This window comes from Dasypus novemcinctus, chromosome 23 (genome assembly GCF_030445035.2).
Source record: "Dasypus novemcinctus isolate mDasNov1 chromosome 23, mDasNov1.1.hap2, whole genome shotgun sequence".
Taxonomy (NCBI): domain Eukaryota; kingdom Metazoa; phylum Chordata; class Mammalia; order Cingulata; family Dasypodidae; genus Dasypus; species Dasypus novemcinctus.
This window is the reverse complement of record NC_080695.1, coordinates 22,964,879-22,990,289: the sequence shown is the minus strand read 5'-3', so window position 1 is coordinate 22,990,289 and position 25,411 is coordinate 22,964,879. Positions and strand designations below refer to the sequence as shown.

The window sequence follows — 25,411 nt, the reverse complement described above, 5'->3', positions numbered from 1 at the left end:
ATGAGTTTACTAAACAAAAAATGCATTCAAATCAACAATAGTATTGATCAACAGAAAATCCTGTTGCTAACAGGTTAAATCAAGACTTAAAAATGTATAAAATGTAAATACAAATAAATAACATTTAGAAAAATAGCCAATCTCCCTATTAGAAAGAAAATGCCAGCTGAAATGAGATGTGGTTTTTAAACATTTGTTGAGATGAAATTCACACAACATAAAATTAACCATTTTAAAGTACACAGTTCAGCGGCATTTAGTGCATTTACAGAGTTGGTCAACCACCACTCTAACTAGCTTCAGATTTTTCCATCACAGCACTCCAAAGCAGCTTCTCCCCAGTCTCCCCCTCACCCCTAGTAACCCCTATGAATTTGCCTCTTCCGGATGTTTCCAGAGGCTTATTTCACTTAGCATGTTTCCAAGGTCCATTCATGTTGTTGTATGTATCAATATTTAATTCCTTTCTATAGCTGAATAATATTTCATTATATGGATATACCACAATTTGTTTATCCATTCATCCACTGTTGGATATTTAGGCTGCTTCCCATTAGGCTAATGTGAATGGTCCTGCTATGAACATGTATGTAAATGTATCTGTTTTGGTGCCTGTTTTTAATTCCTTGGGGACATACCTTGGAGAGGAATTGGATGCAATTTTTTAAAATCTATCAACATAGCTTGGTTTTGAATATTATAATATCTATTCACCATGGAAAAAAAGGTAACACAAGGACTTTAGAGCATTGTTGGTGGAAGTGAAAATTGATAGAAGTGTAATGGAATGCAGTTTGGCAAAATGCATCCAAAAAAAGTCTTAAAAGTGCCCATCCCTTTTGGCCTAAAACTTCCACATGAGACAAATTACATCTAAAGTTTATATACAAGATGTTTACCATATCATTTTTTAAATAAAAAATTTGGAAGTAACTCACCTAACTGTGAAGGGGTAAAATAACTTATGATAACGCTATTACATGAAAAGAATATACAATGACCAATTAATATTTACATGGCATTTAATAATCTGGGAAAACGCTTATATAAAATGAAAGAGTAGAACAAAACATTTACATATGAATATGACTTTAAAGATAAGAAAAATATTTACAGAAAAAAGAAAAGCGGAGAGCTATTTTTGTGTAGAATTAAAATAACTGTATTTTTTATTTCTAGTTTTCCATGTTTTCCCAGTTTATCACAAGAAACATGCTAATAATAATAACACAATAACAACAATAGATACTCCCTTAACTCACTCGCCAGACTAGCTGACATTTTCTACTCCTCTGTAAAAACAGTGACAGCTGTCGTCCAAGGCAGGCTGTCGGCCCATGGCTGATAGGCATCTTTCTATCTAACCTGCCTTCCCATTTCTGCTCTTGCCAGTTGAGCTGTATACCTGCCAACAGTTCGTTGTTTCCTCCCCAAAACCTGTTCATGCCAGCTGTGCTTGTTATTGTAATTACATAATTCTATTAAATTACATAAATTGATGACATTCTGAGTGAGAATGTTTCACTGTTTCAGTAAAAACCAAGTTGAGTGCTTTGAAGAGACTTAAAAGCTAGAGAAAAAAAGCGGGGGGAATACAACCAGACATGGGCAAGATAGTCATAAAAATTTGGGAAACTCAAACTCTAGAAGGTTTCAGCACGCTGCATCCCAAATTTGCCTTCGTGAAATCTAGGGGACTGTGTCCAGTCAACCTCTCCCTGCTCTTAGGAACTCAGAAATGACAGGTCACTATCTTAAGGAAAGGCACTTTTGAGCTACAAGATGGGAAGCATTTCAAGAGAGGAAGAAGAGAAGAGGCAAAATCCAAGGTAAGCGAAAGCACAACGGAGGCAGGGGGCGGGGGGACACTCAGCGGCAGGATCCAAACTGGGTTTTCAGCAGATAATACTGTGGGAAAGGCTCAGACTCCAAAGAGCGGCGCTGGGGACCGAAACCAAGAATGAGTCAGTCCCACAGCCCTTGAAGACATGAGGGGCTGTGCTAAGCAGGAGAGAGAAACAGAATCAAGGACAAGGAGATTGGTAGTAAAACAAACTGATTTAGGGGACACCATAGGAGGAGCAGATTTTACATACAAATGCAAAATCTGTACTCACAGCAAACAGAATAATATACATGCACACAGATTCAGCTTTACAAACAGAGACAGCCCAGAAGGAACGAGACGAAGGCAGGGTGCAGGCAGGCAGCAATGCAGCCCACAGAGGGCTCAGATGGCCCCCAAAGGGCAATGCCACCCCCTCGGTCCCAGAAATGTGAGCCACAGTCAACTAGATTTGGGGCGATGGGAAAATTCTGGTAACGGATGGTGGTGAGAGCAGCACAACATGGCCCACTGAATGGTATGCCTGGAAGTGGCTGCGACGGGAAAGTTCATGTTGTACATGTGTTGCCATCATTGAAAAAAAAAGAAAGAACAACTAAAGAGACAATAACAAGTAAATGCAATACATGACCCTGGACTGCATCTAATAATGGAAGAGAAAATGTCTAAAAGCACATTATTGGGGCATATGAAAAAACTGGAATATAGACGGTAAGCTTTACACCTATATTAAATTTCTTGAACTTGATAACTCTACTTAAGGTGGTTACAAAAGTGAACATCTTTGTTCTTAGGAAATGTATTAAGTATTAAGTGTTCAAAGAACATGACATAGTCAACCTACTCTCAAATATTCAGAAAACATAAAGTGAGAGAGAGAGAAAGCATGCACACAAATGTGGGAAATACTAAATGTTGGTTTTGGGAATCTAGGTGGGGGGTATTTTACAGTTCTCTCTATGGGGTTTATATTATTTTTGCAACTGTCTAGTAAGCATAAAATTATTTTGAAATTTGAAAATCAAAAAAACAAATAAAAGAGAATCTACTAAAAACTAGTCATGTGGCAGATATCCCATATGAATAAATTCATCTAGTTCCCTCAACAGCCTTATGAAGTAGGAGTATGACTGTGTCACAGATGCAAATATTGCAACTCAGGGAGATTGACTGACTTGTCAATCACACATCTAATAAATGGCCGGGTCAGATTTCTAACCCAGGGCAGTCAGGTTGCAAAGCCCATGCTCCTTCTACTACACCACGCTGTCTTGCCAATTTAGTCAAGTAATTTTCAAATCCATTATAGGTACCCTACCAAAAAATAATAGTAAAAATAATAAAGGAAGGAAGGAAGAAAGCAAAGAACAAACAAGAATAAACAATAAACCAAGATCTGAGACGCATGCCTTTGGCTGAGACATTCCCTTGCTTTGATGGGTTTAAGACCCTAGGCCAGGAACAAAGATACTCGGAGGTTGAGGCTTCTGAGTGTGTTTTGTTTGAGTGGTGACAACAGTGAAGCGTGGCCAGCCTGCTTCTGGCACCCTGGCTGGACTGCCTTTGCGAGCAGCCGGCAGAGGGCTTGCGCACAGGCAGGTGCAGAGTGTGGCAAGAGAAATCATGTTGATGGGGATGTGGGGAGTGGGGTACACAGGAACCTCTTATATTTTTTAATGTAACATTCTGTGTGATCTATGTATCTTTTTAAAAAAAGATAATAAAAAAATGAAAAAAAAAAAAAATCAAGCTGCCTGAAGACAGCGCTTCTCTATCCTGATGATGCAGCAGGGTCACCTGGTTAAACACAGCTTGCTGGACCCACCCCCAGAGTGTCTAACAGGTTCCCAAGTGAAGCTGGCGCTGTTGGTCTGGGGACCATGCTGTGAAAACCACTGATTTAAGCGACCATGGGGAGATGGGAGCCATGGAAGAGAAATGAATACGGAACTACAGCAAAGAAGGAGCAGGGGCCCAAGTGGCAACAGAAACAGAAATACAGACCAGGTGTACAGATTTTGTTTGGGTTTCCCCAAGTTAAGCAACCATAAGTTCCTTCCTAAAGGGCAGCACAGAAATAGAGAATGTAGAGACATTTTAAACACTGGCTGCTCTGTGGTGTTAGATGAATGGATTCTCTTCTCCCAACGCCCCCTTTTCTTTGATAAGGCAGATATGTCCCACTTCAAAATAAACCCTGCGTTTGAAAAGTCAAGCACACGAAATGGCTGAGTTGGGAGGTGAGTCTTTAACTGTATAGGAGTCTTTGCAGGTTCCTTTAAACGGGACGTGCATTTTTAGAACTGGAACTAGTGCACAGATTAGCAAGTAACAGAGCCGTTCCTAAGTCTAGAAGAGCAGCCTCACAGAGGAGGTACAACTTAAAGGCAGACTTGAGTTCACTTTGGTCCATCGCCTACTCTCGGTCCCGGGCCACTTACCTAACCACTCTAAGCCTCAGTTTCTCCTCTGTAAAATGGGGGTAAAAATGGGCTTTACCCTCAGAGGACTGTTTCAACGTGATGCTTAGCCCAGACCTGGCCCCCTCGGGTGTGGACACACACATACACACACACAATGCATATCTGGATCACAGAGGGGGGTTTAAGGGTAGCAGGGACCTCTCTGGGGAAGAAAAAAGGGGAAAAAAAAGGCTACTATTTCCTCATTCAAATGCCCTGCTCCTGTCACTTCTAGTGCCGCCTCCTGTGGAAAGCAATCTTCAGTCCCTCCAGCGCAGAGGTCGCTGCTTCCCCCCCAGCTCCCGGGGCTCCCTCTTCCCCCCAAGAAGCACTGACCTCCCCTGCAGTGTTCACTCCGCCTCCCTGACCTGCCTATGAGCCCTCCCAAGTCGGCCCCACCCAAGAGGACTGCATACGTCCCGCACGCTCGGTGGGATGAGGGGATTTCTGCATGGGCACGTGGTTCCCTTGACTAAGTCACCGGGTCCCTGAGCACAGACACAAACAAAACCAATGGCTCGAGAAAATCAGAGAGCAACAGGTGCCAAATCCCGTGTCCACCAATAACAAGCCAGGATGTCAAAACAAACCCAAGTCATTCTGAATTAGGATTTTTTCAAAAACTCAAACCCCATGGCTAGGGATTAGGAGCAACATGCTAAACTCATCCTAAAGGAAGGATGACCCATCCTAAAAGAAGGACCATAAACACGAAAAGATTGCAAAGGAGATTGAGATGCCTCCCTAAAATCTACGATATGTTTACTATAAAGTAACTGGGGGGAAATTCACCTTGAGGAATTCTGGATGGGTAGAAGCGTTAAGACCAAAAAGGAGAATTGAAAAAAAAAAACAGAAGTTGGAAAATAAAGTATTTTGTCTGTGGTTTCCTAACATGGTCCTCAGGAAAGAGAGGCCCAGCTTGGAGTCTCTGGTCCCAAAATCTATCTTAGGAGTCAGTGAAGAAGGAATCATGAGAGAACCCATCAAACCACTGAGCATGGAGGGTGGGACAGCTTTGTGTTGGGGGTCACAGACTGTGGCAAACGAAGTCCTGAGTCCAAGTCCCAGCCCTTTGGCAACTTACCTAACCACTCTAAGCCTCAGTTTCCTCACCTGTAAAATGGGAACAATAATAGGATCTACCCTCATAGGACTTCTTATGAAGGTTCAATAAGGGAATTCAGGTGAGGGGCTTAGCCTCTGAGTCTGAATTGTGGAGTCCTCAAGGTGCAACAGCCCTTACTGACCAAGGTAGCCCACCCAAGCTTGCACCCAGCAATGGTGCCTCCCAAGTCACTGCTGAAGCTCTTTATCCTAATCTTAAACCCCAAGGTCCTCAGTATTCATCAAAAAATAATTCCACAAAGGACTGTGGGTTCCTTGAGCCAATCCAAACCAACTGGCTCAGGCCAAAGAGACTCTCCAGCTCTCAGGCTATTTCTTGCTTTAGACTCCAACACTGCAACAGGGAGATGTCCCCCAAAGACATCATCTTGGAAATCGATATTGGTTTGTTTGGGTTTTTGTCCCTTGGTGTATTAGCCAAAGAGGTGCTGACGCAAAATACCAGAAATCAGTTGGCTTTTATAAAGGGTATTTATTTGGGGTAGAAGCTTACAGTTACCAAGCCATAAAGCTTAAGTTACTTCCCTCACCAAAGTCTGTTGTCACATGTTGGAACAAGATGTCTGCTGACACCTGCCAGGATTCAGGCTTCCTGGGTTCCTCTCTTTCCAGGGTTTGCTTCTCTTTCTTCACAACCAAGTTCCTGTGTGCTTACTTCCCGGGGCTCCAGCTCAAGACTCCCGCATCAAAATTCCAACATCAAAATTCTAACTCTGTCCTTAGCCAATGTCTTTTATCTGTGAGTCCCCATCCACCAAGGGGCAGGGACTCAATCCCCTACTGACATGGTCCAATCAAAGCCCTAATCATAATTTAATCACACCCAGGTGCAGACCGGTTTACAAACATAATTCCCTATCTATTTTTGGAATTCATGAACGATATCAAACACTCGGGATGGTTTATTTTCCTAATCTACATTTTTCAAGTTCAGGCAGGGGCCATTCAAACTTTTTTAAGCTGCACAAGGCTGTTCTCCTTCTGCACTACTCAGTCCACCAAGGGTGCCCTGTGTGCCCACCACTGCCCAGGGCATCAGAGGCTCACAAGGGAGCTAGACAAAATATCTGTCCTCTGAAAAGTAGTTCACGGGTGCAAAGATGTTAAAGCTTATGTCATGAGAAAAAAAGTGGAAAGTACTTCAAAACACAGAAGTCAACCCACTCATCTCAGCCGTTCTCAGCCCAGCTTCTCTTGGGTTGACCTACTGAGCTTTTGAAAAACAAGGATTCCCAAGTCAATCCCCACCCCATAGCCATATAACATAAATCTCCAGGTTGAGCAATCTGGGAATGGATAATTTTTTCCAATGTTCCCAAAGTAAATGTAAAACTCAACAAGTATAGAACCCACTGGCCAATCTTTAATAAGTGTTAAAGCTATTGGCACCATGTGTGTCCAAGTTAAGAGTGAAATTAAAAGTGGCCTCATTCCAGGAAAATTGAAGACCATAAATTTGTTTCTCTGTTATAACACCATAATTCAGACAAGCCCCTATTTCCCACTCTACTTAATTAGAATAAAATGTTTGCAGTATTCATTTAAACTCCTGGAGAATAAAGTTCTTTGTAGGTCTGCAGTGTATATTATTTGCAGAAGCATCAAATTCGCCAGATTCTACAAGAAGTAAAAAAAAAATCTGTCATATATTTTCTCATCTCTGCTAACAGACCTGAAAGAGAGTGATGTGGGAAATGCTGGTACTTGGCTCCAGAAGACTATGTTAGCTAAATGACGCCCATCACAGGCCAGCCACCTGCCCTCTCCCACCAAATCCCAAACACAGTCAACAGTGCACAGTGGTCCAGGCAAGCTGTCAGAGACTTGGCTGAAAGATGCCTGAAAATTCTTGGCCTCTGTAACCCCCTCTGCAACAGCTGGGCTGCTGTCCAGTCTGTCAGTGGCACGTAAATCCAAGATTTACCAAAGAGAAGAATTCATCACCCACCTTCATATCCATATAAAGTCTTTAGCGCAGTGCCTGGTACTTAAGTGTTCAGTACATGTTAGCGACTGTTAAATTTATCACTGCAAGCACTGTTATCATCAAACAGCATCAGCAGTGTCCACTTTCTTATGGTTAGGAGACAAAAACAACCTATTAAGCACAAGGATACCAGCCTGGCATTCCGGTTATTTACTGCTGCCTAAAACACTACCCAAAAACTCAGAGGCATTAAAACAACTCTGTTTAGTTGGCTCATGAATTTGCCATTTGGGCAGGGCTTGCAAGGGGAGGGCAGAGCTTTTCTCTGCTCCACGTGGCATCAGCTGGGGGTTCTCAAATCCTCTGAGGTCTCGCTCGTGCACATGCCTGACGCCTGCGCAGGGGCTGGAACAGCGGGGGCTCCTTGGGTGTCTCTCCCAAACTCTCCAGGACTGTCTCCAGCATGGTGGCTTCAGAGTAGCCTGTGGAGGAGCCATGTCCCCAGAGAGCCAGGAGGAAGCTGGCTTGCCTTTTAGGACCCAGCCTCGAAGTCATACGGCATCATTTCCCTTGAATTCCATTCACTAGAAACAAGTCACTAAGGCCCGTCCATACTCAACCTGAGGGGAATTAAACTCCACCTTTTGATGGAAAGATTATTAAGGAATTTGCACCACACCCAGGAAAATCATTTCTCCTTCCCTGGACTGAACTCTTCGCTGCTGTCAAGGATGTGAATCTGGCGGTTCCCAACCAGCCACCATTTACAGGAAAACACACTCCTCCTTACTGACCCGTAAAATGACAGAACCTGAACACACCTGAGACCTTATCTAGATTTTTACAGGACCAAAACGTGCTTCATAAAGGAGCTAAACATCTTGTTCCAAGGACCAGGGCTGGCAATAACTTCACTGCTGCAACCGTGATAGTATCATTCATCAGCATTCTCCTACTCTACAGGCACTTGCTCAGGCATTTCACAGATGTTACCCTACATGTTGTTATCATATTTATAAGAGCAGATACTGTTATTTAGATGGGTAAACTGGGACTCAGAAATGTTATATGATTTGGCCAAAGCCCCAGCTTTGACAGGCTGTGTTCAGTAGTCAAAAAAATAGAAGTTTATAATTAGATCTGACCTACACTACCAGGGGACAGGATAGAGGCAGGCAATAGGGTGTTAAGGCTTAAAATGTACAGTTTCTATTTGGAACGATGGAAATATTTTGATAATGGATGGTGGTAAGGGTAGCACAACATTGTGAAAGTTATTAATAGCACTGAAAGATATAGGTACATATCTGAATGAGGTTAAAAGGGGAACTACTAGGTGGAATATATGGTGCAAGAATAAAAAAATTTTTTAAATCCATGGAACTGCACAACACAAACAGTGAACCCTGAGGTAAGCCATGGACTATAGTTAATAGCCCAATTATAAAAATGTGCTTTCATCAATGGTAACACAGGTGTCACACCAATGCAAGGCGTTAATAACAGGCTGGTATATGGGAATCCTGTATTTTATGTAGGACTGTTCTGTAAACCCACAACTTTGCTAAAAGAAAAAAAAAAAAAAAGATCGGCCCAGCTCTAAACCTGTCCTTAGTCCACTGTAGGCCTCTTCCCCGGGACCACTGGTTGGGGAGGGAGCAGGTGGGGTCACAGTCACATCTCCAGCCCGTCTGGAATGCATCGCTCTGGAACGTTCTGTACTGAAGACAGGGCTTTCAACAGAGCCAGCCCTGCACACTAACGAAGACAGGAGCCATTCACCCTAGATCCTTTCTGGGGGGGGCAGAGGAAGGACAGTTCAGGGTCCCTAGGGGCTTCAGGATTCCAGGCCCCGAGCAGGAGTCGGAGCACCCAGTAACGAAGCTGGGAGGACCCCATCCCTTCTCTGGCTGCACAGTGTTGCCAAGCCCAGTTCCCTAAAGAACTACTTAAAAAGCGTCTCAGGGGCCACAAAAGCAAAAGTTTAATTCAATTCACCCATCAGTAACCACTGTTTAGCTTTTGTTTTCTCCCCTAATGGCTCTGTACAAGTAAACACAGCCCAAGGCTCCTTACATCTTCCTGAGTGTTCACCTTCAGCTAATGAAGCAAGAGAAGAAGCTCTTGAAAAGATATTTCACAAGATGCGTATTTTGAATATTAGTTTCAGCCCCTTTCTTGAAATTGCCCTGGAATCCGTTCAATTGCAGGAAGATGGGTAGGCAGAAATAAAAAATGAAAGTGGATTTCAGAACAACTTGGCAAATTAGCAAAGTTTTTTTAACATCATTAAAGAGCTCTTAAATATTCTTCCCCAAACTCCATATTTTATCTTGTGAATGCATTTCAGTAATTGCTCTAAAGGAAATTGTGGAACTTTGGCACAAACATAAATGTTTGCATGATTTAAAATGCAGTGGCAGCAAAGATCATGATTTTTTTAATTGCTAATTCTTAAACTAACCTTTTCAGTTTGTCTCATCTTGAAAAATGCCAGTTCCTATCAGCAGAAGCTGCAATAAAGACAATGCATATATTATTTAGTTGTTTATAATTGCAAACAACTTAGCTATATTTCAATACTTATCTCTCGGCTCCAACACGGAGCATAAGTAGGACTTGATTATAATCATTCCATCATTCTGTAAATAGAACACTAGGACACTGTTCTATTTTCTTAAAGCTAGCAGCAGATCAGATGCAGAGCCTGGCCTAGAACTAGGTGACTTGCAATATGACTTTCTTATCCTGCCCCACATATTGGTTAAGCTCCATTGGTATTTGCTGGTCATGTTAATCAAAGACAGAGACAAAGAGTGGATACACTGGCCTGTCCCTTAGGGAGACTAGCGGTCCATCCCTGCCTGATTGAATAAGTTAGGACAAGTAATACTAGTTCCTATAACAAACAAGCTCCAAAATCCCAGTAGCTTAACACAAGGGTCCAACATATATAGAGAGCGAGCTGGGGGTCACTCAGGGACTAAGGGTTCTTCCATCTTGTATGCTGTCAAGATGTGGACTCCGAGGCCATCAAAAAGTAGAGAGAAGATATGAAGGACCTCATGGGTATTTTGAGGGCCAAAGCTAGCCCCGGTAAACATCACTTCCATCCATCTTCCACTGGCCATAATTCACACACCTAACTGCAGGTGAAGCTGGAGATTAGCAGCTCTGGGGACAAGAGGAAAAGAAAAGTGGCTTAGCAAACACAGTGTGCCTCTGCCCACCCACTGGAGACTACAGAGTTCTAGGCCACCTGTGTCAGCTTCCCTAATCCAGACTCTGACCACTTATGAAGAGTACCATAACAAAAGAGTGTCTCCCTGCCTTCAAGAAATTATACACCAGAAGCCTACAATGCACTCTGACCCATGCCTACTCAGGATAGTGAGCAGGATGGAGAAGGGGGCACTGGCACCGAAGAGCTGTCCTCCTAGGAAACCGCATCACCATCTGCATCGGCTTCCCAGAGCATGTGCCCCCATGATGACATACAACCTCTGAAGACCCAACACACACCTCTAGGGATTGGTCCCTCAGCTTGATGGTGTGATCCCTCTTGGGGGTGTGGTGTCCATAACCATGATCTGTAGTTAAGAGCAATACTGTATCATTCTTGCATTAATGGCAAAGCGGTACTGTGTTACTAACGGGGGTATGGAAAAAATATACCAAACGTATGCTACAGACCATAGTTAGTGATAATCGTATGATGGTATTATCTCATAATCTGTAACAAATATTCCACAACAATGTAGTGTGTTGGTAGAGAATGTTGTATGGGAATGCCACACATGTACATGATCGTTTTGTAAGTTCAGAACTTTTTTAATAGAAACATATTTTTAAAAAATAATTATTTTTAATTTACCCAATTAAAGGCTCCATGATACCATTAAGACAGGTATGCGATTGCAGGGAGGGAACAGGGCAGAAGCAGAAGAACAAAGCTTGCCTGCGACCCACTCAGGGTTGCCCCAAATGAAGACGAGATGATCAATGTACACTTGACAGCAGTCTTGTTTCACTTTGCTAATTTCATTGCAAATAAAAGCAAGGCCTTTTAATTCGCTTAGTATCAATTTCACTTTTTTCACATTTTGTTCTAATTATGGGCTGGATTTAAAGCTCACACAGCATCATTCAGAGACCCAGAATTAAGGGCATTACAACTTTCCACATTGGTAGATGCTAAACCTGGGTCAAGCAAGGCTCCCTGCCACCATCCTGTCACTGGTGGCACATGTCCCTGTACTTATTTCCAGCTCCTCTTGTAGTTCCTGAGACCTGAGCCAGCCACCATCTGACCAGTGCCCTGTCCCACACCCCATGAGTCAGCGTGGAAGACACAGACAAGGGCAGCTGGAGGGCATCGCTGGACAATTTATTGCTGCTTCGCTTCCTTATATGTAAAATGGGTCTCATAGGAGAAGTAGGTTTGATGTAGAATTACATAATGCCAAACCCTTGATAAGTAATAGATGCTCAATAAAAATAGCTGTGTATGGTAAACTATGGTATTAACACATATATAGACAAATAACATACATTGTATTTCAACAAATCTAAGCTGCCATCAACTATAAGATGTACCATACCCAAAGGGGGAAAAATGCTGCCAATTAAACTATTACACACCATTGACTGTAAGATTTCAGAAATGCAATAATGTGCATCTTAGGATAGATGAAATATCAATGTATATGAAGGTTTTAATCTATGAGATCTCTTCAAATCAAATCTAAGTTAATCAGAGTGCCCGAGGAAAGGACTTGAGTTTTCTAGTTGAATTTCTGGTTAGCAGTGTCTCTCTTCAATTTACTATTCAATGGCAATGTGATGAGGGTAGAGAGGTGGGGGCAGACATTGTGGATTCCTGATGCAAATGCCATTCTGGCTCTCCTTCTCTCTTGCCACTACCATACTATTTTCTCTGGAAAGCAAATTTCCTCCTGAATCAGGTGACCATTTTCTGGCCCACATATTGAAGCCTGCCAGGGAGACTTCTGGAAAAGCTTTTGCCTTCCGGACTAAATAACAGGAGCACATGTGGCCAATGGTGTGGCACTTCCTACCTTGTACAAAGATGCAGTGGGGGGAGTGGGTTTGGCTCAACTGATAGAGGATCCCCCTACCACATGAGAGGTCCAGGGTTCAAACCCAGGGCCTCCTGACCCGTGTGGTGAGCTGGCCCACGCGCAGCGCTGATGCACGCAAGGAGTACCATGCCATGCAGGGGTGTCCCCCGTGTAGAGGAGCCCCACACACAAGGAGTGCACCCCATAAGGAAAGCCACCCCATGCAAAAAAAAAAAAAAAAAAAAAAGTGCAGCCTACCCAGGAGTGGCACTGCACACACGGAGAGCTGACGCAGCAAGATGACGCAACAACAACAAAAAAGAAACCCAGATTCCCGGTGCTACCAACGAGAACACAAGCAGACACAGAACACACAGCAAACAGACACAGAGAGCAAACAACTGGGGAGGGGGAGAGAGAAAGAAATATATCCTTAAAAAAAAAAAAGGGAAAAAAAAGATGCAATGGCTGGAACTACAGCAGTCATCTGGTAACCGTGAAGAAAAGATCAAGGGAGATAAAATGATATGAGCTATGACATCATGATACTGAACCAACGTGTTAAGTGAGAACAAGTTTAAAACAACTGTTAATGGGGCTCTCCATTACTTGCTGATGAATTAACTGCCAAATGAAATGAAGAGGGATTTTTAAAAATGAATAAAACCCATTTCCTTGCAAACTATTGGGACTGGCGATGAAAACAATTCATTATAAGGCAGGCAGAAACAGACATGGGCCAAAAACAGACTGAAGGAAAGTACCATGGGAATCCAGAGAAGGGACAAGTAATTCTGACAAGGGGGTCAGGGAAGGCTTCAGGGAATACAAGCCTTCAGAACTGGTCTTTAGAGAATGCAGGAGATTTTACTAAGAAGGTGGACACGGAAGTATGCCATGCCTGTGCCTACGGTCACGTAACTATCGTTTGACAGGCACATAAACTTGATCCCAAGAAACAGAGTGAACGCTGCTCTCCCACCCCTGGGGAGGTGCAGCACCTAACAAGCCATACGGAGCCAAAAGACACCCCTCCGTAAACAGTAATCACACGATTAGCTGCTGCGGAACCCTGCTCCCTCCGCGCTGGCAGCACGCTAGCGTGCTGGCGTCTGAACGACGCCACCTGTAATTACGGCGGCAGTGGTTTATTACTCATGCATGGCAAGGCTGAGGCTTTGCAGTTAGCAGTGACAGGGACATTATTAAAAAGGAAAATTTCTCTATCAGTGGCTAAGCTGATTGTCATCCACATGTCAGAACAGCCTAAAGACCTGTGAAGAACAATCACCAGGGCAGTGGCAGGCCTTGCAGCCATGTGAGTCGCCCATTTATTTTAAGTGTTGTGGGTTTTAGGAAAGAAGGTGGAGGGAGGGAGGGAGAGAGGGAAAAGCATAAAAGATTTTAAAAAGATACACTCAAAACTGACAGCAGTGCTGATCACGTAGAAGTGGGACAAGGGAACCAAAGGGGCCTTCTGCTTTATCTACCTCATGGATTGCTGGCAAATGTTTTTTATCTAGAAAATGGATACTCTCATGAGCCGAAGGACCCCAGGCAGCTGGCTGACGCTGGTTAAATCAGGATGAGAAAGGCGCCTTTGGCCCCCCTCCTCCCGAGCCCCCTTCGTTCCCCATCAGGCTCGGGGGCTCTTAGGGGCCCCTCCCACTCTTCAGCTCCCAGCGTTTCTCAGGGTTCGTGTTGAAATCCAGCACTCAGGGCTGAAAGCCCCTTCCGTGGACCAGGCGCCGGGACAGAGCCTTTCCCTCCCTTCTTCTCCTTTACTCGTCACAGTTTCAGGCTGCCTGAGGTAGTAGCACTCTCACCAAGAGGGAAACTGAGGTTTGGGGTTTCTGTGACTCGCTGGAGACACACAAAATCAGGAGGCAGCAGAACCAGAAAACGAAGTGAGTTCTGCCGCAGCCCAGGATCCAGGGAAAACAGAGCTTGAGAGGCAAGGCGTCCGGGCTGGCACTTAACCAGGGACAGCCACCCCAGAGAAAGCGAGAGAGGAAAGAGGAGTGGGGCAGGGCGGGGGGGGGGGGACCCCAAGAGCAGGCACTCCAGCAAGAGGCAGCCGAGGGCGCCCCCTCGCTGCACTCCCTCCCAGGGGCCAGATGGGGCGCTGCAGCTCCGGGCTGCCCCGCTGAGCAGGAGCAAGGTGCCAGCTGGCCCTTTGCTACCTCCGGTCTCCCCAGGTCCAAGGCCACGCCGTGGGGACTTGGCTCCCCTGAACCTCTGGACTGCATTTTCTGGTCCCTTCAGCAGTGGCCCAGGAAGTCAGGTCCCACCTCTGCCACACCCTGTCTGAATCTGGGAGGGGAAAGAGGACCCGTGTGCCCGGCAATGGCCAGGACAGCTGTCCCTGCAGCCACAGATGGGACAAAGCCTGCAGGAAGCTGGTGGCGCAGTGGCCACTGGGGTCATCCGAGGGCAGAGTGGGGAGGGGACGGCAAGAGACTGGGTTGGGCTTGGAGTCAGACGAGTCCTCCCCACAGCCCCCTCTGAACTCCTCCACTTGTTTTTGGCTCTGGGGGGTACGTGGAATAGAAACGGAGAACTGTGGTCGGATGCTGGGCAGCCCGAGGGCCCGCACAAATCCCAATGGCACCAATACCCACCAGGGGTGACTGGCCTTGGGAGTAAAGAAATTCACGATTGGGGGTTACTGGGTGGACGCAGCAGAGAACGAGGCCAAGGGCCTAGAGAAGAAACCGAGGCTCAGGGAGTGAGAGAAAGAGAAGTGGTCAGGGCGCTGGCCACAGCGAAGCCAAGGCAAAGCAGGAGTGTGGGAGAGTGCGGGCAGAGGGCGGAGCAGGCCACAGTGCCCTGGGGCTCCTGAGGCTTTCCCCAAGGGGCCCCCCCACGGGCTGTGGCCGGGGAGGCAGGGCGGCTGGAATCACCTCGGGTTCCGAGGTTGTCAGTCCTGTTCTCAGGACAGCCAGCACTTGGGAAGCCCTGCTGTATTCTGCCCAGCCTCCTGTCCACTAAACCCAGCGCGACACCAGTCCCCTTAAGTCGCCACGGTGACCTGGCATTTGGCGACTCCCCACTGTCTACGGAATTGAGTCCAACCAGCCTGGGATTCAAAGCCTTGCCCGGTCCAGGCTCCACCTGGCCCTTCAAACAAGCTCCACTCCCCAATGCGCTCTTGCCACATGGACACACCTAAGTCCCTTCCCCGCTCCGCCTGTTCCGCCTCGATGCCTTGCCCGTGCGCGTCGCCCTGCTGCAGGTCCTTACAGGAGCGCGGTTTTCCACTGCAGCTCCCGACCTCTCAGCAAGATCCTTTCTCTAGGATCCACTTCCACATCAGATTCTCAGGTGCTCTCCTTGCAGATCTCTAGTTGTCCAGCTGTCAAAACTTCTCTGTTCTCTTGTTTAAATCCAACACGCATTGATTAAGCACCTACTGTATGCTGGTTCAAGTTTCTCCACTTCAACACTCATCCCAATAGTCTTTTGGGACCTAGCATCTACCTGGTAAACCATAAGCATCTCTTTCCAACTAGACTGCCGATGGAGGGGTGAAGTCTGTGCCTCTTCACCTCCTTGACATCAGTCCACGCCCAGCAGCAAGGAAAGCTTGCTGATGCGTATGATCGGCCAATGCGTTCCATAATGGGATTGGATACATAGAGGTCACCCATTCTTCTCCTGGGCCTCAAAAGTGATCACCCAAAGGCACCATCATTATAAGCAAGGGGGGGCAGGGGAAGAAAAGAAGAAAGAAGAACACAAAATATGACAAACACGTGGAAGGAGGAAGGCGCACAAATTAATCCAAAGAGTTCAAACAAGTTAGAGTGGAAAGAGCCTCCTTTTTTATACAGGGAGCAATGACCACTCTCTCCCACACAGCATCCCTCACTGCTCACAAATTCATTCAAGAAATATTCACTAAGCACTCCTCTAGGTCAGGACAGGTCTAAGCATCAGGGATCTACATGGTAGTGAACAGGCAAGCAAAGGCCCCTCCTTCAAGGACTTTATATTCTTAGAGCTGCCTTTTTAAAAAATTGTGGTAACTTACATACAACACAAAATTTCCCACTGCAAACCACTCTCATGAGTAAGATCCAGGGATATTCATTTCATTCACAATAATGTCACTTGCCATTTTTAAGTATCTACCACAGGGGTTCTTAACAAGGGGTCCGTGAGCTTGAAATTCAAAAAAAACATTATTCTCATGGGGACGTTTTGGTGTGGGTGTGATACATTTATTAAATAATACATAGTATAGTGTGAATTTAGTAAGGGGTGTGCAGTTTTCACCTGACTGGCAAAGGGGTCCGTGCAACAAAAAAGGTTAAGAACTCCTGATCTACTGTGTGCTGGTACATGCTTGGGCTGTACATTTTGAATCGCAGTTTGTCCTGACTCTGGACAACTCCATTTTCCAGGTGAGAGGTAAAGTGACTTGCTCGAGGTCACACAGCTGCTAAGCGGCAGAACTGTGAATCAAGCCCAGAGTATCTCCCCAGCGCGCAGTCTTTCTTGAAATAGTATCCTCTTAAAGACTCGTAGATTGTCTCATCTGAGGTTGTGTCTTCTTTCTACTGGGGCCTCGGAGTGCCCATTCTCCTTCTTCCCAATGTCACGCTTAGCTCCAATTACTGCATCTTCTTCCTGTCCACAAAGAATGCTCCCAATTTAGGGGGGCTAGATTTCCTGCTGCGAGAATGGCACTGGCTGTCTGGCCACCTCTCCCACAGGTCTGGGCAGGCAGCGGCTGCCCCTGTGTGCACGCTCACCAAAGCTAGATGGGCCTGCCTCCGAGGGCCGTCCAAGAACGGGGCTCCCCATTCCTCCAGCGGGGGCCAGCGGCGGCCAGATGCTAACGGTCATGGCAGGTGAAGGAAGCGAGCCTCCCTCCGGCAGCCAGGCCATGGCTCCGCTGACCGAGCCAGCCACAAAGCCCGGCCCTGCCTGCCCAGAGGCCCCCTGAACATCTGCAGGCAGCACTGGCTTCCCTTCTGACCCTCACTGCAGAGACTGGTTTTCATTGGACATTTGCCCTCTGCCCCGAACCCCTTAGCTCCCTCCCACAGGAAATGCTGGTACCACCAGCATCCGTCATCTTTACAAGCACGTGTGTATTCCAGCAGGAAAGGGAAAGGGGCAGCTCTGGGCACCCAAGAAGACATGCTTTCAAATCGCCATCCCTTGCTTTCAGATTCCACCCCGGAGCCCTGCCAGAGCAAATCTCTACCTCTGTCCTTCTGTCCCAACTCACTTTCCCTGCGTTATCTGGCTTACGCGTCTGGTTGGCAGGAGCTGGAGGAGGGGGTCGCTACACTTGGATTTTTTGGGAACATTTTGGTTTTCTGCAGCTCCCTCTCCAGCGTCGTCCGCTATGTTGCTGGGGGGCTGGACTGGGATAGGTAATTCTGACTTCTCTCCATTCCCACAAAGATTTTCAATTCCTTCAAGCAACTCTGCTTCTATTCAATATCCTTCTGAAATCTAAATTTGGAACCTAACCTGAATCAATTGCCTTTCCTCTTATGGCAGAGCTGCCCTGGGCTTCCTGGATGGAGTCTGACGTGAGGCCTTTCGATGCATTGATTCATCGTCCAGGGGCTCTCAAGAGGGGCCCGCACACTAGCCGGGCTTGGGCTTGCACCGCCACAGCACTCCACTGCCCCGTCCCTCCCTCCTCAGAAGGGTGCTGGGTTGGGGGGACCGAAGCATGCTATTTATTATCCCTGGCTCTGGCCCTCACTGGCTGTGTCACTGGGCTAAGCCACATTAAAACGTGTTTCTCACCTTTCTCCTCTATAAAATGGGAGAAGTAAATAACTCCCTCGGAAGATGACAGAAAAACCAAGAATTCTAATCCAAAAAAAAATCTAGGAAAATCCTAGGTCCATTTTCCTGGCACGGGCACAAAACCGCCATGCCACCAATAAAAATATATTTATTTTTTGACAGTATTCTTTTCTTCTGCATATTTTTTTCTCAATTTTCCAGATGTTCTACAGTAACTAGGAATTAATTTTATTCTACCAAGGGAAGAATATATGACACATTCCTTTTGTGAAATCACATTCAAAGAAAACACTAAAATGTGCTGGTCCCTAACCTGGAGACTGCTTATGTCAGGAGGGTAAGAACCGGGGCAGTTTCAAGATGGTGCAGGCAAGAAAACGTCCTCATACTAAGTCTCCCCCGTGACATCCTCCCAGCCCCCAGCCCCTCTCCACATCCACCCAACCCGGCATTCACAGGCCAGCTTTCTTGAGGTTATTTCGACTCTGGCTATCATTTACCTCCGAAAACTAGCTCCCGTCCAATTAATCAATGACCAGAAGTGCCTCCATTGTGCACCAGGCTCCATGTCAGATGCTGAGGGACGGAGGTGTTACGTAGAAGTCCAAAAGAAGGTTCCAACCCTTAAGAACCCTGCAATCCTATTCCGGACTCAAAAAATAAACCCATGGAGGCACAAGAGTGTAAGAAACGGGTACAAACAGCTGCCGACAACAAAGCCTCTGGCACCTCCAAGTGGGAAGAGCTCAGACCCCATGGCCCACACCCCGAGTCATGCCTTAAAGGATGGACAGAATGTAGACAAGAGGAAGAACAGACCAAGACAACTAGTACTTCTCAAAGATGGGGCCTGGATGTGGAGGCCAAAACTCCTGAGGCCAACGCGGGACCTTTCCGCAAGCTGATGGGTGTGGCTGAAGGAGGCAGGACGCATGGGGCATGGGTGAGAGCCTGGGAAATGCCAGCTGGAGCTGGCTGCGGCAGCCCTGGCTACCAGGCCAGGCTTGACCATCATTCCTCCAGAAACAGGAAGCCACTGGAAGATCTGGAGCCCTCTGCAAGCTATGCTTTCCACTCAGATAACTCCAGTCATTTTCACTCCGTGGAAGGGCAGGATGGGAGACCAGGGGAAAAGAACTTGGTTTAAACTTAGAAGGGACAATCTAGCTATAGGAAACAGGATTCAAGGCAGGAGATGGGCAGGGGCACAAGAAAGAAAGAAAGAAAGAGAAAAAGAGAGAGAGAGAGGGAAGGTAAGGAAGGAAAGGAAGGAAAGGAAGGAAGGAAGGGCAGATGTAGGAAAAATTTGAAAGGGGAGAAATAATAAGCCATCTCCTCTATTCCTCCATCTCTTTCTCTTTGAAGTGTCCTCTCGAAAAGAAAGCAATAAAACAACAACAAACTTGTAACTTATTTTCAAAATGCAGGATTCTGGGCCTTGGCACCAAGGATATTAGCCAGTTGTGGGAATTCTGGGCTCACCCACCCACAGGCTACTCTCAGAACACCCAATAAAACCTGTTTCACCAGCAAGAGATGCTGCGGATGGCTGTGCCTAAAAACCATGGGAAATGGACGCTTCCACAAACACCACCTGTCTGAATTTCATGAGGGATTGGGAAGGGTTGAGAAACCTCAGCAACCTTCCAAACATCATCAACCTTCCAAATCCCCCGAATCGGGGGCCTGGAAGCACACTGGCCTTGATCCTCACTGTTTTCCTCCACACCCACCACCACCCCAATGCCCGGCACAAGTGGGCTCTCCATTAACTCCTGAGGACGCTCCCACCATGGTTTTCTTCTCCTCCTTCGGTAGCCATGGGTGGACCAGGCTTCAGAGCAAGAGTCCAGACCTCATCTGCCCAGGCCCTTTAGGACCTCCCCAGGAATCCATCAGCAGATGAAGGACTCATTGTCCTAAATAAGCATAAGCAAAGGATGGAGGGCCTGGGGATGGGGTGTGGGGGAGAGGGGAGCGCCCTTCCCATCTCAGGACTGTGATCTGGACTCTTCCTCAGGCTTCAAATCATACTGGACAGCCAGGAAGCTAGCATCTTCCTAGTTGCAGCTGGAATTCCTGGCTCATCCAGAAACAGCTCTCAAGCAGCCCTTCCCACCAGCACCTCTGCAGAAGCTACAAGTCCAGTAAACTCAGCCTCACCCCACGGCCCCTGACCCCACCCCCAGAGAACCAAGTACCTGGCAGAAGGGCACCCAAAATGAAGCCAGACACCAGCCCCCAGCCCATCTGAAGCAACCTCTCTGTTTCCCAGAAGTTTCCCATGCCCTTCCACCCAACAGGCTTTGAGATCAAATGGGTTTTCTGCTTTTGCTTTGCTTGGTGTAAGCAGGATAGGATAGAGAAGCAGAGCATGGTCCCTGGCCACAAGCTGGTTAGGGGCAAATTCTAGGGACCTACCCCAGACCTACTGAATCAGAAATCTGTGTTTCCACAAGCCTTCCAGGTGATTCTGGTGCATGCTAAGAAGTACCTCCATTCCAGAACCAGGTCCAATTTCCAGCTCTAAATCACTAGCCATGTGATGAGGCAAGTTGCTTATCTCCTAGGGTTGCTGCAAAGACTAAATATGTTAATACATGCCTGCCCCTTAGTAAATACCACACACATTTTGATTGTTCCTATTTGAGGGAGTTAGGGTGTGGGTATAGTATATTTAATTGTCCTCTTTTAAACTAATACTAAAATGACTTTGCGTCCTGAGTGCAATCTAACAGTGGGGTAAGCCAGGCTTTCACGGCACTCTCTCTCTCGGGTGCTATGGCTATGTCTATGGCAGGAAACGTGCAGAATAATAAAGCCCACCTCCATAAGTTTCCTATTCCTCCAGAAATGAATTATGGGTCTTTGTTTCACATTGTGCCTTCATTTTTCGGCACCCAGGAGAACAGCTGCAGTGGGGCTCCATGGTCTGCGAGGGGTGGCGAGGATGGCAGCTTCCCACTAACAGAGGCAAGTTGTTAGTTCCAGGCATGGCACAGATACTGGTCCAATGCCGACGAGGAGACCAGGGTTCCTTCCAGTGGGCACTGTAGGAATCTGACCTCATCCCACCAGGAATTACCCAGAAGGCTCATCAGAGAGCAGGAAGAGTCCGTCCGGTTGTCATTCTTCTCCCTGCCACCAGGTTGGTGGCACTCCAACTGCAGCGAGGACAGGAGGGTCCATTTCCTCCCAACATAGAATCATAACACAGGTCTACAGCTGTACTTGCAGCTCCACATGTTAACTTCTTCACCAAACGTCATATTCCTTAGAATTAGGAGAAGGCCATACATAGATATTTGTGCCTAACAGAGGACAGAGCACAGGCTGATGTGGGCTTCTGGTTCCAAACTCACTATTAGCTGAGCAACTCGGCAAACCTCTCCAAGTCTCATTTCCTCATTTCTAATGTGGGGACAGAATGGAATCTCCCTGGATTGATATGACCAAGGGGATACTGTACTTGCAAGATCACTGTACAGTGCCTGGCACACACCAAGGACTTCATGACTTATTATCATTATCTTTACAATGATTATCTGCAATTCTGGAGCTACTGGGTGAGAACCTGAGTTGGGAACTCAGGAAGCGGGGAAGCATTCTGTACCTCAGTACTGTATCTGCCTTGGATAAAGGCCATGTACCTGGGGCGAGCTAACTGTACTCCAGGAGGAAGGCACACTCTGACCTTGGGGGCAGGGAGTGTCCAATGACCCATCCTTTCTGGACCCTGTGTGACCACCGCACAGTAAGTCTGGCTCTTCTCGCCAAGCACTGAGGAGAATATTTTAGACAGGACAGGTCTCACCACGTCGCTATCTAGATGCCACATCTCACTTTGCTACTCTCTGAAAACCTGCTACAACAGCCCACTGCGAACTGTAACAATCTCCGCCCCCCACCCCGCCCCCCAGGCAGCTCCAGGGAGAAAAACGGAGTTTGTTTGCTTTTTTAACAGCAGTCTCCACCAGACGGCGAGAAGAGAGGAGCGCCAATTATAAGCTGAGCAGCCCGCTTCATAAAGAGATAACATGTTCATTCAACTTACTACTGAAGCGCCTTAGCTCCATGACCTGGGGCCCTGAATTTGTCAGCATTTAAGCGTGCCATCCCCTATTCCTCCACCCGCTCCGCTCTCCACCAAACGTTACTGGTTCAAGGTATTTGTTCCCTCGACCTCCGCCCGCGCTCCAGTCCCATTTGGCAGCTGGACTAGTTTCTGCGCTAGAGCTGGAGTCGCAAGGAAATTATTTCGTGAGCTGCACGTAGGGGCAGGAACCAACTGTCCTGACATGTTTCCACCATAAAGCCAAACTTAGAGCTGGGGCACGGAAATAGAAGCAGGTAGTTCTTTATAGCAGCCCCGGCCTCCTGCCCAAGAGCCGGCGAGGAGGGGGAGAAGAAGGGCGCGGGAGCCAGAGGTGCCGGCGCTGCGCAGCCCGTCTCGCACCCAGCCGGCTCCCGGGCAAGGCGCGCTGGGCTCTGGGGATTGCCGGTGGGCGCCGGCCCGCGTCCTTACCGTTCAGCTGCCGGTAGACGATGTCCTCGAGCAGCGACAGGCGCTTCAGGACCGCATCCTGGATGGGACTGGCGCTGTGCGCGCTGAGGTTGGCCGCCTCGGCGCGTGGCCGGATCTCGTGGAAGGCGTCCCCGCTGCGCACGGCGATGGGCCGGCACTTGGCCAGGAAGAGCACGAAGCCGGCCACCGCGATTAAGTTCAACACCAGCAGCACTTTGACTCTTCTCAGTGAAGCCATCAAACACGCCAGGCCGGCCCTCGCCCCGGACCCGCGCCCCTCGGGCTCCTGCGAGGCACGGGGCAGCGGGGGACCTTGCGAGCCACACGCTCCGGACGCCGGGGAGGAGACCGGACAGTCGCGGCCCCACTGAGCGGATGCCCCGGCGGCGGAGACGGTCAGGAAGATGGGCCAGTCGAGGGAAGAGCGAAATCACTCACGTGGAAACCCCTGTCTGCAGAAGTGCTCCCCGAGATGCCTGCTCGGTCCTCGGCGCGCGCCCCCTTCCCGGCGTCTCGGCTTCTTGGCGACAGGCCGGGCCTCGCCTCTGACCCGGCCGGCGGCTCGCTTCTGGACCTCGGGCCGCAGACCTCCAGACTGCGAGCGGCGCGGAGCCCCGGTGCCGGCGGGCGGGGCTGCCCCGGGAGCCGCGGCGGGAGCGGCGCGCAGGTGCGGGGCTCAGAGCTCGCCGCCCGCCCGCCCGCGGCGGACCGCGCCGCGCCACGGGCCGCACAGCCACCAACCCGGCCCGCAGGCGGCCGTCAAGACGCGCAGCCCGCGCTCTTTAGCCGAGGACCCGCTCCCCCGGGCGGGCGCCTTTGTTCCGCTCACAGAACCGCTCCATCACGCCGGGCAGAGGGAAAGCCCGCGCCCGGCGCCCGCATCCTCGCGTCTCCGCAGTCACGCTCAAGTCTCAATTACTCTCCAAAGTGGGGGCAGCCCTAAGGGGCGGGCGAAGGAGCAGAGCGCGACGTCCTCTCCGCCCCTCGCGCCGGGGGACACCCCACCCCGCCTCCAAACTCACCAGCGCGCACAGCGCCGCCGGCTCCCGGACACGTTCCAAGTCCCAACAGCACGCAGCGAGTCTTCGGGGCCTGCGGGTCACGGTGGCCTCCCTCCGAGCTGGCACGGCCGGAGGCTGGCCGGAAGGAGGAGTCGGACCTCAAAAGTCAAAGCAGTTCTCTGCCCCCCTCCAAAAACGTCGCGGGGAGCGCGGCACGGAGGAACGCGCGCCGGCGCACCCTCAGCTCGCCAGGAAGGGCAGCGCGGCTCATCCCGCGCCCCAGGGAGCCAAACGCCCGGCCTTACGAACGCTGCGGCACCCAAGCCCGCACAGCCCCGGGGCTAAAGAGCCCAGAGGGGATGCGCAGGTGGTGGCGGAGAGCGGGGCGCGGCCAGAGAGGACCGGCTGCAGCGCCAGCTCCTCCCTTCGCTGCCCCCCGGTCACCCCTCTCCCCGCGAGCCTGTCTGCCGCCGCCACCACCCGCAGGCTGCCGGGCTCACACTCCCCGGCTCGTGCGCGCGCACCCAGAACGGCTGGGGGCGACTGGGGAGTAGGGGCCCGGAGGGATGGGGGAGTCAAGTCATGTTGGCCGTAGCTGGGATTGGAGGGACCCTTTGGTTCTCAGCACTCCCCGAGCGGGCGGGTTTGTTCCATCCTGGCTGGCGATGAAGACATCCCTTTCTGTGCGCTCCCAGCTCCGCTTTGCGTGGCCCCGGATGGCTGGAGGGAAAATCTGGCCTGGAGACTCGGATTGTTACTTTCGGAGCAATATCGAGTGTTGGCGGGCTGAGTGGGTTCTCTTGGCGTGAAAATACTGACCTTGCAAGTCACTGTTTATGTGTGCACTCACACCTCTCTACGCATTTTTTCAATAGGAAGGAATATTTTGACTACTGGATTTCCAAGACTCATTCCTCTTCCCAAAACCCAGGAGCAGTAAATACTGGAATTCAAACTTCTTCCTTGATCCATAGAGGTCCCTGGGCCTGAAAAAGAAACCAGACTGTTATCTATTAAAAATCAGACAGTAAAGTCAAATGAGTCTGGTGGTCTCCACCTCACCATTTCAATCTCATTAAAGTTTTTTGGGTTTTTTTTCTTATTACAGTTGGGTTGTGTGTTTTTTGTTGCTGTTTTGTTTTTTGTTGTTTTGGGAGTTTTGTTTTATTGCTTATTTATTATTTTGAGTGTTGATTTTTAATATAGAAAAGTACATGAAAAAATAACCTTTTGATTTCATTCCACTGGAACCCTGGTCCTGGGTTCAAAAGAATCCTTATGGTGTTTATTTTGTATAATCTACAAGAAAGTATATGAAAAACAGTTAAATGAAAATCTACATCAAAAGCCTCAAGGGACAGTTTCTAACCACACCTGTTGAGCAAAACGGGGACTGAAGGGGACAGAAACCCCATTACTGAGCATTTACTGTATGCCAGGCACTGGGCCAGGTGCAGGCCCCACATTATCTCACGGAATATATGCAGTTGAGTTATATATTATAAAACATGCTACAGATAGAAACCAACACAGTCCATGGGAGCTTCTACAGAAATCGTTTTTGAAGGTTTACTCAGCCCCAGAACTGAAGTGGAGACGCTGAAGCGTTGGGACAGGGTCCCCCAGCCAGTACTGGCTCTAAACCCAGGTGGGAATGACCCCACAT

General features: G+C 48.3%; 1 protein-coding gene across 2 annotated transcripts in view; it reads right to left on the bottom strand.

Moving 5' to 3' along the window:
- The window catches only part of GALNT17 (polypeptide N-acetylgalactosaminyltransferase 17), a 447,808-nt gene extending 423,370 nt beyond the window's left edge, over nucleotides 1–24,438 (bottom strand). The window contains exon 1 of one of the 2 annotated variants that reach the window (XM_004460693.5): nucleotides 22,745–24,438. In XM_004460693.5, the coding sequence (XP_004460750.1) occupies nucleotides 22,745–22,982 (238 nt within the window). In that variant the 5' untranslated portion in view covers nucleotides 22,983–24,438. The remainder of the gene's footprint in view (nucleotides 1–22,744) is intronic. The other variant, XM_071211180.1, reaches the window with a different exon arrangement.
- Between the last annotated feature and the right edge of the window lie 973 nt (nucleotides 24,439–25,411).